We start from the raw sequence: 13,382 nt of genomic DNA, 5'->3' as shown, positions 1-13,382 counted from the left end.
ATGTGAAAGAAGACAGAGAATATATAAAGAAGCACTGAAAGTTTTCATGTTTGAATTTCGTTACAATGGAAAGCTTTTTTGGTATGTATATTATACTCGCTTGTAGCTACACACTGACCAGTCACTTCATTAAGTCCACCTGTTTGTATCCACACTCATGCATTTGATTAGTACAACTTACCATATGTATGGTTTTTATAGTTCTACAATAAAAGAATATAATCCAGTGGTTTCTTTGCATACTTTGCCTCCTTTCACCCTCTTTAGTGGTCAGGACTCCCAGTGTGACTGCATTGATGAGAATGATCTACCACTGTGGTGGTCCAGACCATTGAAGAACAGGGTGAAGGGGACTAGTAAAGTATGCAGACAAACAGAAGTAATTGATAGAATGTAACTGTAGAACAATAAAGAGCACCTTGAAGTGGTGCTGAATAAATTGATAATGAGTGTAAATACAAGGAGGTGTACATGACGTGGTTGTGTGGTGTTTATTTTTGAGGTTATGCTGTGATAAAAAAAAGATATTCCTTTATTCATTGTAAAAAAAATGGTCTCTTATGCTTTATTTTAATGTTTCAGTGTTGATGCTTCTTTGGAAGATAAGTCTCTTGGGAGACTTGTGAATGATGACCATGTTAGCCCAAACAGCAAAATGAAAACAATCAGAGTAGCGGGAAAACCCCATTTGTGTTTATTTGCAACAAGGAGCATTAGTCCTGGAGAAGAGATCACATACAACTACGGAGACTCTGAATGGCCATGGAGATGCAAGGTATTAAGATATGAGCATTCACTATAATTAAAGCAACATTCCATATGCAGATATATTTAAATAAATTCAGTGAGTGTATTTGAGCTGTGCATGGCTCAGACGTGTCCTGTGAGTGCAGTGTGTTTAAGGATATTAAGAATTTGCTGGTCAAGCTTAATCCATGAGTCAATGTGTGTCACAGGAACCTTCTATATAAGGACATTGCTACATATTGTAACTGCAGCGTTTGCTGGGATATTGTGTGCACTAGGTTGAGGTTGAGTTAAGCATAGACCTGTTTTGTAAGCTGCAGAGTCTCTTGCTCGTTGTAAGGTGCAGAGTCTCAGACAGACTACAGAGTCTCTTGCTGTCTTCAAACGTAGATCAAAATGTAGACCTGTTTCTTGAGTACTTAAAATGAGCACTAACTCAACGAATAACACTTGTAGTCTGTTCTTAAATTGTATGTCTCCTGTTTAAGTGAGCCTGTTTTAATCAAAATACTAGGTAATGGCATTGATTCCTGTGCATGTTAATGTCAACCAGTTAATGTTGATAAGTATAGTGTAGGACAAAATTGTGGTCTCGAGGGACTTCTTTTTCTGAAGCCGTAGTTTGTCACAGATTATCTTGCATATTGTTTACACACCATTTCCATATACTGACAACACATGACCATAGTCCACTGGTAACTAGCAATGATGCAGGTGGTATCTTGACTCTGAAACGTCTTCAGGCTGTTCCTGGAAAAGAACCTGTTGCCAGTGCTACAATGGCTACCTTATCACCTGACAAAGAGCCACGACAGGTAATTTGTATTTCCATACCATTCTTAATTACCTTTTGATCCCACAAATCTATTTTTGAAGGATTGTTACACAAAAATCTGCTGTCCACAACAGCAGATGTAGATAAATGCATTTCAGGTATCATTTACTGTCAAATTTTGTTACATAAGGAATAGCAGTAAGTTAGTCAGGGCTTTTAAAAGATAACACTTTTTACTTTCCTTCAAGAATGTTTGGGGTCACATTTCTGAATCTTATTTGTGTTTCTAGAATTTAGCTGAGATGGATGCTGAGGAAACAACTTCTGCACCACTGACCATGAAGGACCAGTTGTGTACTGAGGAGCACCATTCACAGATTCCATATGAAGTAGCACAAGAGGTAATTTTGAGATACAATGCTGTGATTTTCAGAAAAATGTGGCACATTTTTTTGGAGTTACAGTAAACAATTCACTATGTGATTGCCTCAATTCTTTTATGGTCCCTGAGGAAGAAAGAACTATAAAACTTATGTCAGATTATGAACCCCTGCATTCACTAGCAGAACTTGATTGAGTTCAGTGAATGGAAGTTGCCTGAATGTTGTGTTGTATTGGCTAAATCCTTAATATGTGTATTTAAGGTTGTGTTTGACCATGACCTGTTATGAGAGAACATTGTGTTTAATGAGGACAGTGACAGAATATCTCAAAGTGCTTTGTCTTTACTTAAGGAATATTCATGTGTCAATGTGTGTGACAGCAACCTTTAATGTCAGGACACTACAACTTATTGTAACTGCAGTGTTTGCTACGAAAATGTGTGTACCAGGTTGTGTTAAGTTTGGACCTGTTTTGTAAGCACGCTGTGGTTTACAGGAAGGCTGTAGTAGTTTATCAGTGCATGTTGATGGCAGCCAGTTAATGTGTATAGTGTATAGTGTATGACGTGATTGTGGTCTCGAGGGACTTCTTTTTCTGAAAATATATTTCACATCACAGACTCTCTTGCACATTGTTTTCACACCATTTCCATATACTGACATCACAGGAACATGGTGCACTGGTGCTTACCAATGATACAGTGATAGTGGTATCTTGTTTCTGTAACATTTTTAGGCCATTTCTGCAAAAGGACCAGTTGCCAGTGCTACAATGGCTACCTTATCACCTGACAAAGAGCCACGACAGGTAATTTGTATTGACATACTATTCTTAATTGCCATTTGATCCCACAAATCTATTTTTGAGGACCTGTTGCACAAACATTTGCTGTCCACAACAGCAGATTTGTATAAATGCATTTCAGTTATCATTTAAGGTCAAATTGTATTACCCAAGGAATAGCAGTAAGTTAGTCAGGGCTTTTAAAAGATAACACTTTTTACTTTCCTTCAGGAATGTTTGGTATCACATTTCTGAATCTTATTTGTGTTTCTAGAATTTAGCTGAGATGGATGCTGAGGAAACAACTTCTGCACCACTGACCATGAAGGACCAGTTGTGGACTGAGGAGCACCATTCACAGATTTCATGTGAAGTAGCACAAGAGGTAATTTTGAGACACAATGCTGTGATTTTCAGAAAAATGTGGCACATTTTTTTGGAGTTACAGTAAACAATTCACTATGTGATTGCCTCAATTCTTTTATGGTCCCTGAGGAAGAAAGAACTATAAAACTTATGTCAGATTATGAACCCCTGCATTCACTAGCAGAACTTGATTGAGTTCAGTGAATGGAAGTTGCCTGAATGTTGTGTTGTATTGGCTAAATCCTTAATATGTGTATTTAAGGTTGTGTTTGACCATGACCTGTTATGAGAGAACATCGTGTTTAATGAGGACAGTGACAGAATATCTCAAAGTGCTTTGTCTTTACTTAAGGAATATTCATGTGTCAATGTGTGTGACAGCAACCTTTAATATCAGGACACTACAACTTATTGTAACTGCAGTGTTTGCTACGATAATGTGTGTACCAGGTTGTGTTAAGTTTGGACCTGTTTTGTAAGCATGCTGTGGTTTACAGGAAGGCTGTAGTAGTTTATCAGTGCATGTTAATGGCAGCCAGTTAATGTGTATAGTGTATAGTGTATGACGTGATTGTGGTCTCAAGGGACTTCTTTTTCTGAAAATATATTTCACATCACAGACTGGATAATTACATTTCAGTTATCATTTACGGTCAAATTGTATTACCCAAGGAATAGTACAGTTTTTCTCAGTCGATTTGGTTCATTTCTCACATCATGCTTTACATTGGCATCACAACTTTCTCAAAACAGTTAATGCAAACAGCAAAACTCAATGAAATACCTGTAAAAGCACACACTTCACTCAAAATTCTTTGTTTTTGCCCCAAAAGCAAATTTTTAGGTCAGTCAATTTGTCAGTGCCATCAGAATATCTAGTCTGTGTGCCATTGCCTATGAACAAGGTCAAAATACTTAGTCATGTTGTCAGTGCAACTATAAGTCACAGTCAGTGTAGACTGTATATTCTGATGGAAACTAGCTAAGCTTTTGATTTCAAGAACGCTGCACCTTCCAACGACCAGCTTCAGCCATTGTAAGACCACGACTTACATGTAAGACATGGTCCACAATTGTTGCCCTTATTTCACTGTTTTGTCCCCTTAGCCTTATACCACACTTACTTACTCCTCTTATTGGCTGTTCACCCTTCCATTATGAGACTTTGTGATACTGCAGTGTTTAGTGTCTATAAATGTTTGCCAATTACAGTAAAGGTTCATGAGACGCACCTCTGACCTATGGTTGAGACCATTGATTGATCTAAGCCTTCACCAATTCCCTTTCTTACTGTAACTGAATGTTCACTTGCAAACAATCTAATCAAATTAGGATAAATTACCAAAATGTAACAAACAAATAACCTAAATAAATAAATGTAAAATGATGCCTTAGAGATTATGACAACATGTTCAGCACTTTTGCATATAATGACCTAGGCGATGACCTAAAGATAAAATGTTTTGGAGGGTAAGACAATTCAACAAACAATCCTTACAACACATTTTGATAAACATGTCATAAGCAACTGATAATGTAAGAAACAACAGACAATTGTCCATGTCCTTTTGCAATATGTACAAAAGCATTTGCAAAATGTTAAACACAATGAGAAATGCAATTATGATGTGCACAAGTGACAAGGAGATGTGGAGACTGAATGAACAGTTTTGAGAATTTCAATTCTGATCTGAGAAATGAACCAAAGCGACTGAGAAAAACTGTAATAGGTTAGTGAGGGTTTTTAAAACCTAGCCACTAGGGTGCACACACCATTGTATTTTAGTGCTGGTCCCAAGCCCGGATAAATAGGGAAGGTTGCATCAGGAAGGGCATCCGGTGTAAAAACTGCGCCAAATCAAATGATGCAGATCAAAAATAGAAATTCCATACTGGATCGGTCGAGGCCCGGGTTAACAACGACCACCACTGGTGCTGTTGTCCAACAGGGCATTAGCGGATATTGGACTACTGTTGGGACAAGGAGGAGGAGGAGAGGGGGGAAGAGGGTTCTGAAGATGAAGGAGAGGAGGCAGAGCAGGAAGGTGGAGGTTAGAGTTGGTACGTTGAATGTGGGCTCTATGACAGGTAAAGGGAGAGAGCTAGCTGATGCGATGGTGAGGATGAAGATAGATATACTGTGTGTACAGGAGACCAAGTGGAAGGGGAGCAAGACCAGGAGCATTGGTGGTGGCTTCAAACTCTTCTATCATGGTGTAGACAGGAAGAGTAATGGAGTAGGGGTGATCCTGAAGGATGAGTTTAGTAAGAGTGTAGTGGAGGTAAATAGAGAGTAAGTGACAGGGTGATCTGTGTAAAGTTAGCGATTGATTGGGTGATGATGAATGTCATCAGTGCTTATGCTCCTCAGGTAGGTTGTGATGTGGAGGAGAAAGAATAATTCTGGAGAGAGTTAGATGAAGTTGTTTTGCAGGTTCCTAAAGAAGAGACAGTGGTTATTGGAGCAGATTTAAATGGACATGTTGGTGGAGGGAACAGTGGTGATGAGGAGGTGTTGGGTAGATATGGTGTTAATGAAAGGAATACGGAAGGACAAATGGTGGTTGATTTTGCTATAAGGATAAAGATGGCTGTAGTTAACACTTTACGAAAAAGGAAGAGCACAGGGTAACATATAAGAGTGGGGAAAGATGCACACAGGTCGACTATATCCTCTGTAGGAGACGAAACCTGAAAGAGGTTAGTGATTGCAAGGTGTTACCAGGGGAGAGTGTAGCTAAACAGCATAGGATGGTGATATATAGGATGGTTTTGAAGGTGAAGAAGAGGAAGAGAGTGAGAGCGGAACCTAAGATCAGGTGGTGGAAGTTAAAAGATGAAGACTGTGGTGTAAAATTCAGAGATGAGGTGAGGCAGGTACTGGGTAACGGTGGTGGTGTTCTGGATACCTGGGATGAGACTTCAAATGCAGTGAGGGATGTGGCTAGGAAGGTACTTGGTGTGACTTCAGGACAGAGGAAGATAGACAATGAGTTGTGGTGGTGGAATGAGGAGGTTCAGGATAGTTTGAGAGGAAAGCGGTTGGCTAAAAATAATTGGGATTTTCAGCGAGATGAAGAAAGTAGACAGAGGTACAAGGAGATGTGTCGTAAGGCAAAGAGAGCAGTGGCAGAAGCTAAAGAGAAGGCATATAGCAAGCTGTATGAGAAGTTGAACACTAAGGAAGGGGAAAAGGATCTGTACAGATTGGCCAGACAGAGAAACCGTGATGGGCAGAATGTGCAGCAGGTTAGGATGATAAAGGATAAAGATGGAAATGTGTTGTCTGGTGAGAAGAGTGTCTTGGGAAGGTGGAAGGAGTATTTTGAGGAACTGAATAATCAAGAGAATGAAAGGGAAAGAAGGTTAGAAGAGGTAGAGGTTGTGAATAAGGAAGTGCCTTAGGTAAGCAAGGAGGAAGTAAGGGCTGCAATTCGGAGAATGAAGTGTGGTAAGGCAGTTGGATGGGATGATATTCCTGTGGAGGCATGGAAATGTTTGGGAAAGACAGCAGTGGAGTTTTTGACTGGGTTATTTAACAGAATCTTGGAAGGTCAAAAGATGCCTGAGGAGTGGAGACGAAGCATAATGGTGCCAATTTTCAAGAATAAGGGCGATGGTCAGAGCTGTAGTAATTACAGGGGAATAAAGTTGATCAGTCACAGCCTGAAAATCTGGGAAAGAGTAGTGGAAGCTAGGCTTAGAGGAGAGGTAGAGATCTGTGAGCAGCAGTATGGTTTCATGCCAGCTAAGTGCACCACAGATGCTATGTTTGCTTTGAGAGTGTTAATAGAGAAGTATAGGGAAGGACAGAAGGAGTTACATTGTGTGTTTGTTGACTTAGAGAAAGCTTATGATAGAGTACCAAGACAGGAGCTGTGGTATTGTATGAGGAAGTCAGGAGTAGCAGAAAAGTATGTGAGGGTAGTGCAGGATATGTATGAGAACGGTGTGACAGCAGTGAGATGTGCGATAGGAATGACAGACGAGTTTAAAGTGGGGGTAGGACTACATCAGGGATCAGCCCTGAGTCCCTTCCTGTTCACAATTGTCATGGACAGACTGACGGACGAGGTTAGGCAGGAGTCCCATTGGACTATGATGTTTGCTGATGACATTGTGATCTGTAGTGAGAGTAGGGAGCAGGTGGAGGTAAGCTTGGAAAGATGGAGATATGCTTTGGAGAGCAGGGCAATGAAAGTGAGCAGGAGTAAAACAGAGTACATGTGTGTGAATGAGAGGGCAGACGGTGGACAGGTCCAGTTACAAAGAGTTGATTTGGTGAAGGTTGATGAGTTTACCTACTTAGGGTCGAGGGTACAGAGTAATGGAGGAAGTGAAAGAGAGGTAAAGAAGAGAGTGCAGGCAGGGTGGTGTGGATGGCATAAAGTGTCTGGGGTGATCTGTGATAGAAGGGTGTCGGCTAGAATGAAATGAAAGATCTATAGGACAGTAGTGAGACCTGCTATGTTGTATGGACTGGAGACAGTGGCACTGACAAAGAGACAGGTGAGGGAGATGGAGGTGTCTGAGATGAAGATGTTGAGATTCTCATTTGGAGTGACGAGAAAGGATAGGATCAGAAATGAGTTTATTAGAGGATCAGCACATGTAGCATGTTTTGCAGATAAAGTTAGAGAAGCGAGATTGAGTTGGTTTGGACATGTATAGAGGAGGGAGGAGAGGTATATTGGTAGGAGGGTCTTGAGGATGGAACTTCCAGGCAAGAGGAGGAGAGGTAGACCTAAGAGGAGGTTTATGGATGCAGTGGTAGAGGATATGAGAGTGGCTGGTGTGTCAGTGGAGGACACTCAGGACAGGGCCAGATGGAGGAGTTTGATCCCCTGTGGCGACCCCTAAACGGGAATTGCCGAAATAAGAAGTGAGGGGTTTTAAAAGATAACACTTTTTACTTTCCTTCAGGAATGTTTGGTGTCACATTTCTGAATCTTATTTGTGTTTCTAGAATTTAGCTGAGATGGATGCTGAGGAAACACCATCTGCACCACTGACCATGAAGGACCAGTTGTGGACTGAGGAGCATCATTCACAGATTCCATGTGAAGTAGCACAAGAGGTAATTTTGAGACACAAGGCTGTGATTTTCAGAAAAATGTGGCACATTTCTTTGGAGTTACAGTAAACAATTCACTATGTGATTGCCTCAATTCTTTTATGATCCCTGAGGAAGAAAGAACTATAAAAGTTCATGTCAGATTATGAACCCCTGCATTCACTAGCAGAACTTGATGAGTTCAGTAAATGGAAGTTGCCTGAATATTGTGTTGTATTGGCTAAATCCTTAATATGTGTATTTAAAGTTTTGACCATGACCTGTTATGAGAGAACATCGTGTTTAATGAGAATAGTGACATAATATCTCAAAGTGCTTTGTCTTTACTTAAGGAATATTCATGTGTCAATGTGTGTGATAGGAACCTTTAATATTAGGACACTACAACTTATTGTAAGTGCAGTGTTTGGTAGGATATTGTGTGCACCAGGCTGTGTTAAGTTTAGACCTGTTTTGTAAGCACGCTGTGGTTTACAGGGAGACTGTAGTAGTTTATCAGTGCATGTTAATGGCAGCCAGTTGATGTGTATAGTGTATAGTGTATGACGTGATTGTGGTCTCGAGGGACTTCTTTTTCTGAAGCTGTATTTCAAATCACAGACTATCTTGCATATTGTTTTCACACCATTTCCATATATTGACATCACAGGAACATAGTGCACTGGTGCTTACCAATGGTACAATGATGGTGGTATCTTGTCTCTGTAACATTTTTAGGCCATTCCTGCAAAAGGACCAGTTGCCAGTGCTACAATGGCTACCTTATCACCTGACAAAGAGCCACGACAGGTAATTTGTATTGACATACCATTCTTAATTACCATTTGATCCCACAAATCTATTTTTGAGGACCTGTTGCACAAACATTTGCTGTCCACAACAGCAGATTTGGATAAATGCATTTCAGTTATCATTTATGTCCCTGAGGAAGAAAGAACTCTAAAAATTACGTCAGACTATGAACCCCTACATTCAGTAGCAGAACTTGATGAGTTCAGTTAATGGAAGTTGCCTGAATGTTGTGTTGTATTGGCTAAATACTTAATATGTGTATTTAAGGTTGTGTTTGACCATGATACTGACATCACATGTACCTACCAATGATACAAGGATAGTGGTACCTTGTCTCTGGAACATCTTTATGCCATTTCTGAAAAAATAACATTTGCTGTTGGTGTGATGGATGAATGAATCAAAATGTTTTTCATTTCTGTTTTTTGGACTACAGATTTTCAAACCATGGTTGTATGGATTGAAACCTATTTTCTGATTAAATCATGATATTTTTTGCCAACAGAACTGTAAACATGAGATAGTCCTTGCAACTGTTTCAAGCATGAACAAATGCGTTGCTTGTGTCGGACCTGTTGCAGCCCTCAAGTGGATTGGTCTGAGATGTAAAGGTCAATAATCATCATCATAGTCAGATAACAGCAACTAAATAATACCATTGTTTTTTTTAAAGTGATTGTGAATTGGTGGAAAAGAATAACTATAAATTATTTCCACACAGTGGAACATAAGAATGTTATTGAAAATTAGTTTGTTTCTGATGTCGAGTCAATCCTTAAAAAATTGTTTAAACATTGCAGTGCATGTAGTGTTAGCCATGTTTTTGTTTTGCTGCAGTTGTGATGTGCTCCTTAATTTTCTTTAGAGGCATCAATGCAATATTTTTATCTCTTGTAGTCTGCTCCTGTTTCTGGCACAAGTCCTGCTTTGAAAAACTTGGAAAGATTGACAGAGATTTGGTGTCATGGGTAAGTATATTGTTTTTTGAACTCTTACGGTTTTATACTAAGTATTGTATAGTGACCTTCTATTTCTGATATTAGGGTAAAAGGGATTCAAGTTCTGATGAGGATCAGTTATTATCAGATGAAGATTATGTGCCAGATACAGAGTCAGACAGTGAATCAGACAGTTCAGTGGAGTTTGAAGTAGGATGTGAAAAAGACCAAGTCAGTGAGCAGAACATGGAAGTTCACTCCAAGTTTTCGGAATCTTGCAGTTCAGTGTTGGTCCTAAAATATGCAAGCAGAGGCAATGGCAAACAATGTCTGCAGGCCAGGAAAGGAGCTTGTTTAAGTGAAGATGTAGATTTATTTTGTTATGAGAAGCAGTTGACAGATGTAGAAACAGATAATGAATTGGACAACTCAAAAGAAGGAGATGTATTTTCAACAAATGTAGCCAATTGGGTCAAGCCAATTTTGGATGTCCAACTTTCTTCAGATGATGCTGCTTTAGACAGTGGAATGGACTTGGGTTCATCCAGATCAGTCACTGTAACACCTACAAGGGAAGAGCTCTTGGATGCAAGAGTTGCAGCTGGTGAGACTGATTTTCAGAATGTATCAGGGACAGAACAGAGGGATACAGTGCCTGTTGCCGAAAAATCAGCTGTAATTTCTTGTTCTAAGAACAGCAAAAACTACTGTTACATTTGTGGGAAACCACAATCCAAAATTTCTCGGCACCTGAAAATCCACATGACTGAAGTTGAAGTGGCTGAAGCACTGTCATTTCCAAAGCACTCCAAGGAACGTAAAAGATTACTGGAAAAAATTAGGAATAAGGGTAATTATCAACATAATTCCAATGTTTTACAGAAAGGAAGTGGATTGCTTAAACTAAAACGAAGACCAAACCGAGTTTGCAATTCAAAACAATTTGTACATTGCATGTATTGCAAAGGGATGTTTCTACGTAAAGATCTGTGGCGTCATGTAAGAAGATGTTCCTCAAAACCAGGGTTACTAAATGAACAACAAGGAAGAACCAAGGTTTTGGGTCTAGCTGCTCTGGCAGAGTCTACATTCTCACAACAGATATCCCAAGGAGTTTGGAAGCTTTTGAGTGCAATGAAGCAAGACGATGTTGGCTCTGTAGTTCGGAATGATTTCTGCATTCTTCAGTTAGCGCAGTCTTTCTTTAACAAACATGGCAATGACCCTACCAAACATGAGTATATTCGACAGAAGCTTCGTGAAATAGGGAGGTTTTTGATGGCATTGCGCAGTGAGTCTTCTATACATAGCCTGGAAGAAGCTGTAAAACCTGCCAATTTTTCAAAAGTTATTCAAGCTGTACGGAAGGTGTCAGGATATGATGAAGAAAAGAACTGCTACCACACACCAAGCCTAGCATTGAAATTGGGGCACACTTTGCAGAAGATATGTGAGATCGTTCAGTGTAGGGCTCTTATGGCTGAAGATGAGGATTTGGTAAAATCTACTGAGATGTTCAAAAGATTGTACACCACCAAATGGTCAGAGCTAATCTCACACCAAGCTTTAAGCACACTGAATGAAGCAAAGTTCAACAAGCCATCAACACTGCCTTTCACTCATGATGTTCAGCTTCTTCACAAACACCTGGAGACAACAGCAGATGCAGCATCTGAAAACCTAAAAAAGACACCATCACCACAAAGCTATGCAGACCTTGCTAAAACTACACTCGCAAGAATAATTGTTTTTAACAGAAGACGTGCTGGTGAAGTCTCCAAGATGCATCTTAAAAACTTTCAAGAAAGAGATAAAACTCTTCTCCATGAAGATGTTGCAGTTGGCCTTTCTGCATTTGAACAGAAACTCTGCAGCCATTTTAGCAGAGTTGAGATCAAAGGTAAAAGGGGGAGAAAGGTTGCTGTCCTTCTCACACCAGACATGGTAGATGCTCTGTCTCTTTTGGTGAGCAAAAGGAATGCATGTGGGGTTCAAGATGCCAACTGCTTCTTGTTTGCCAGACCCAGCTGTCAAAGTCATTACCGAGGCCAGGACTGTCTGAGATTCTATGCAGTTCAGTGTGGTGCACGAAATCCAGAACATCTACGGTCAACACACTTGCGTAAACATGTGGCCACTCTCTCTCAAATTCTTAATCTGAAAAATAACGAATTGGATCAAGTTGCAGACTTCTTGGGACATGACATTCGTGTGCACCGTGAGTATTATAGGCTTCCAGAAGCAACAACTCAGCTGGCTAAAATATCAAAACTTTTGTTGGCCATGGAAAAAGGGTGTCTCCCCGATCTACAAGGCAAATCACTTGATGACATTGAAATTGAAGGTATGCATTGTTATATGTTTAGTTTAGTCTTACATTGAAGTAAATGTGAGCATAATTTTACATACATAGGACATGGAAATGGAAATTATATGTTGTCAGAATGGGACCTTTCTTTTCTTTCATGATATTAACATTAGATGCCCTTTACATGTTCAAATTTCACAATGAACCATTTGATCTAAAATATGGTGCTATTAACTTACATTAAACTTACATTCAATAATGTATGCCATTTGAGTTTTGCTTGTTCCTAATTTTCAGATGAGATCAATACGTCTGATGTCAGTGATGGAAGTGAACCCGAAAATGAAGCTGTGGTTGATTCCATGAGCGCCCCAAGACAGACTCGTGAGTTTAACAACGATTATGTAGCCATCCATCCATCCATTATCTGAACCTCTTAATCCCACTAGTCGGGGTCACGGGGGTACACCATGGGCAGGGTACACCATGGGCAGGTCGCCAGTCCACCGCATGGCCAACACACACGCACGCACTCACACCTACGGGCAATTTAGCATGATCAATCAACCTAACTCGCATGTCTTTGGACTGTGGGAGTAAACCGGAGTACCCAGAGGAAACCCACACAGGCACAGGGAGAACATGCAAACTCCACACAGAGCAGCCCAGACTGAGAATCGAACCCAGACCGACTTGCTGTGAGGCGAGAGTGCTAACCACCACACCACCGTAAATGGTTTGCTTGTCTTCTAATCTAAAGATAAAAAATGTATCTACATGGTATTGTTTCATCCAGTCATCCCTTGCTACTGATATTTGTTTTGTAATGTGTTTACTTTCTAGTCACTTTATTAGCAGTATTTCCACATACACACTTTGTGCATTTAATCAGCTCCACTTACATGTAGGACCACTTTGTAGTTCTGCAAGTACAGATTGTAGAGCATTTGTTCCCATACATACTTTGTTAGCCCTCCATTAACCCATTCATCAGTGGTCTGGACCCCTGTATTTGAGCTGATGGACCACTCAGGCACAGATGGATGAGACACAGCAGTGTTGCACACACTGTCCACATACTGTACACTCTATTACACACTGCTACTTTGTTGGTCTGCCTTGTAGATGTAAAGTCAATCTTTTTGCTGCACAATTCTTTTGTCATCCTCTAGTTTTTCATCAGTGGTCACAAGATCCCACTGGATTTTATTTTGT

At 40.1% G+C, this 13,382-nt stretch overlaps 1 protein-coding gene and 1 long non-coding RNA gene across 3 annotated transcripts in view; both read left to right on the top strand.

Annotated features, from left to right (window-relative positions):
* LOC143527867 (uncharacterized) overlaps positions 1-1,877 on the top strand; it is a 3,946-nt gene extending 2,069 nt beyond the window's left edge. The window contains exons 3-6 of the long non-coding RNA XR_013134295.1: positions 1-81; positions 583-775; positions 1,491-1,562; positions 1,813-1,877. The exon at positions 1-81 is cut by the window's left edge and continues 82 nt beyond it. This is a non-coding gene — a long non-coding RNA (uncharacterized LOC143527867). The remainder of the gene's footprint in view (positions 82-582; positions 776-1,490; positions 1,563-1,812) is intronic.
* Positions 1,878-7,594: 5,717 nt separating this feature from the next.
* Positions 7,595-12,730, top strand: LOC143527866 (uncharacterized). 2 transcript variants are annotated; one of them, XR_013134294.1, is made up of 6 exons: positions 7,595-7,937; positions 8,022-8,132; positions 8,847-8,918; positions 9,427-9,532; positions 9,819-9,889; positions 9,965-11,090. XR_013134294.1 is itself a non-coding variant. In XM_077023217.1 (6 exons), exons 2-6 carry the CDS (start codon positions 8,034-8,036, stop codon positions 12,531-12,533), a joined length of 417 nt encoding a protein of 138 aa, XP_076879332.1. In that variant the 5' UTR covers positions 7,595-7,937; positions 8,022-8,033; the 3' UTR covers positions 12,534-12,730. The 2 variants fall into 2 exon arrangements, 1 of the variants encoding a protein (XP_076879332.1); XM_077023217.1 differs by lacking the exon at positions 9,965-11,090 and adding an exon at positions 12,465-12,730.
* Positions 12,731-13,382: the final 652 nt, after the last annotated feature.

This window comes from Brachyhypopomus gauderio, chromosome 12, assembly GCF_052324685.1.
Source record: "Brachyhypopomus gauderio isolate BG-103 chromosome 12, BGAUD_0.2, whole genome shotgun sequence".
Classification (NCBI taxonomy): Eukaryota; Metazoa; Chordata; class Actinopteri; order Gymnotiformes; family Hypopomidae; genus Brachyhypopomus; species Brachyhypopomus gauderio.
Note: the sequence above shows the minus strand (reverse complement) of the source record. Positions and strands in the feature narration are given on the sequence as shown.

Coding starts and splice junctions, on each gene's coding strand:
- LOC143527866 (XM_077023217.1), top strand. CDS start 8,034: ATGGATGCTGAGGAAACACCATCTGCACCACTGACCATGAAGGACCAG. Junction 9,533..9,818: donor GATTGGTCTGAGATGTAAAG/GTCAATAATCAT, acceptor TATCTCTTGTAG/TCTGCTCCTGTTTCTGGCAC. Junction 9,890..12,464: donor ACAGAGATTTGGTGTCATGG/GTAAGTATATTG, acceptor CCTAATTTTCAG/ATGAGATCAATACGTCTGAT.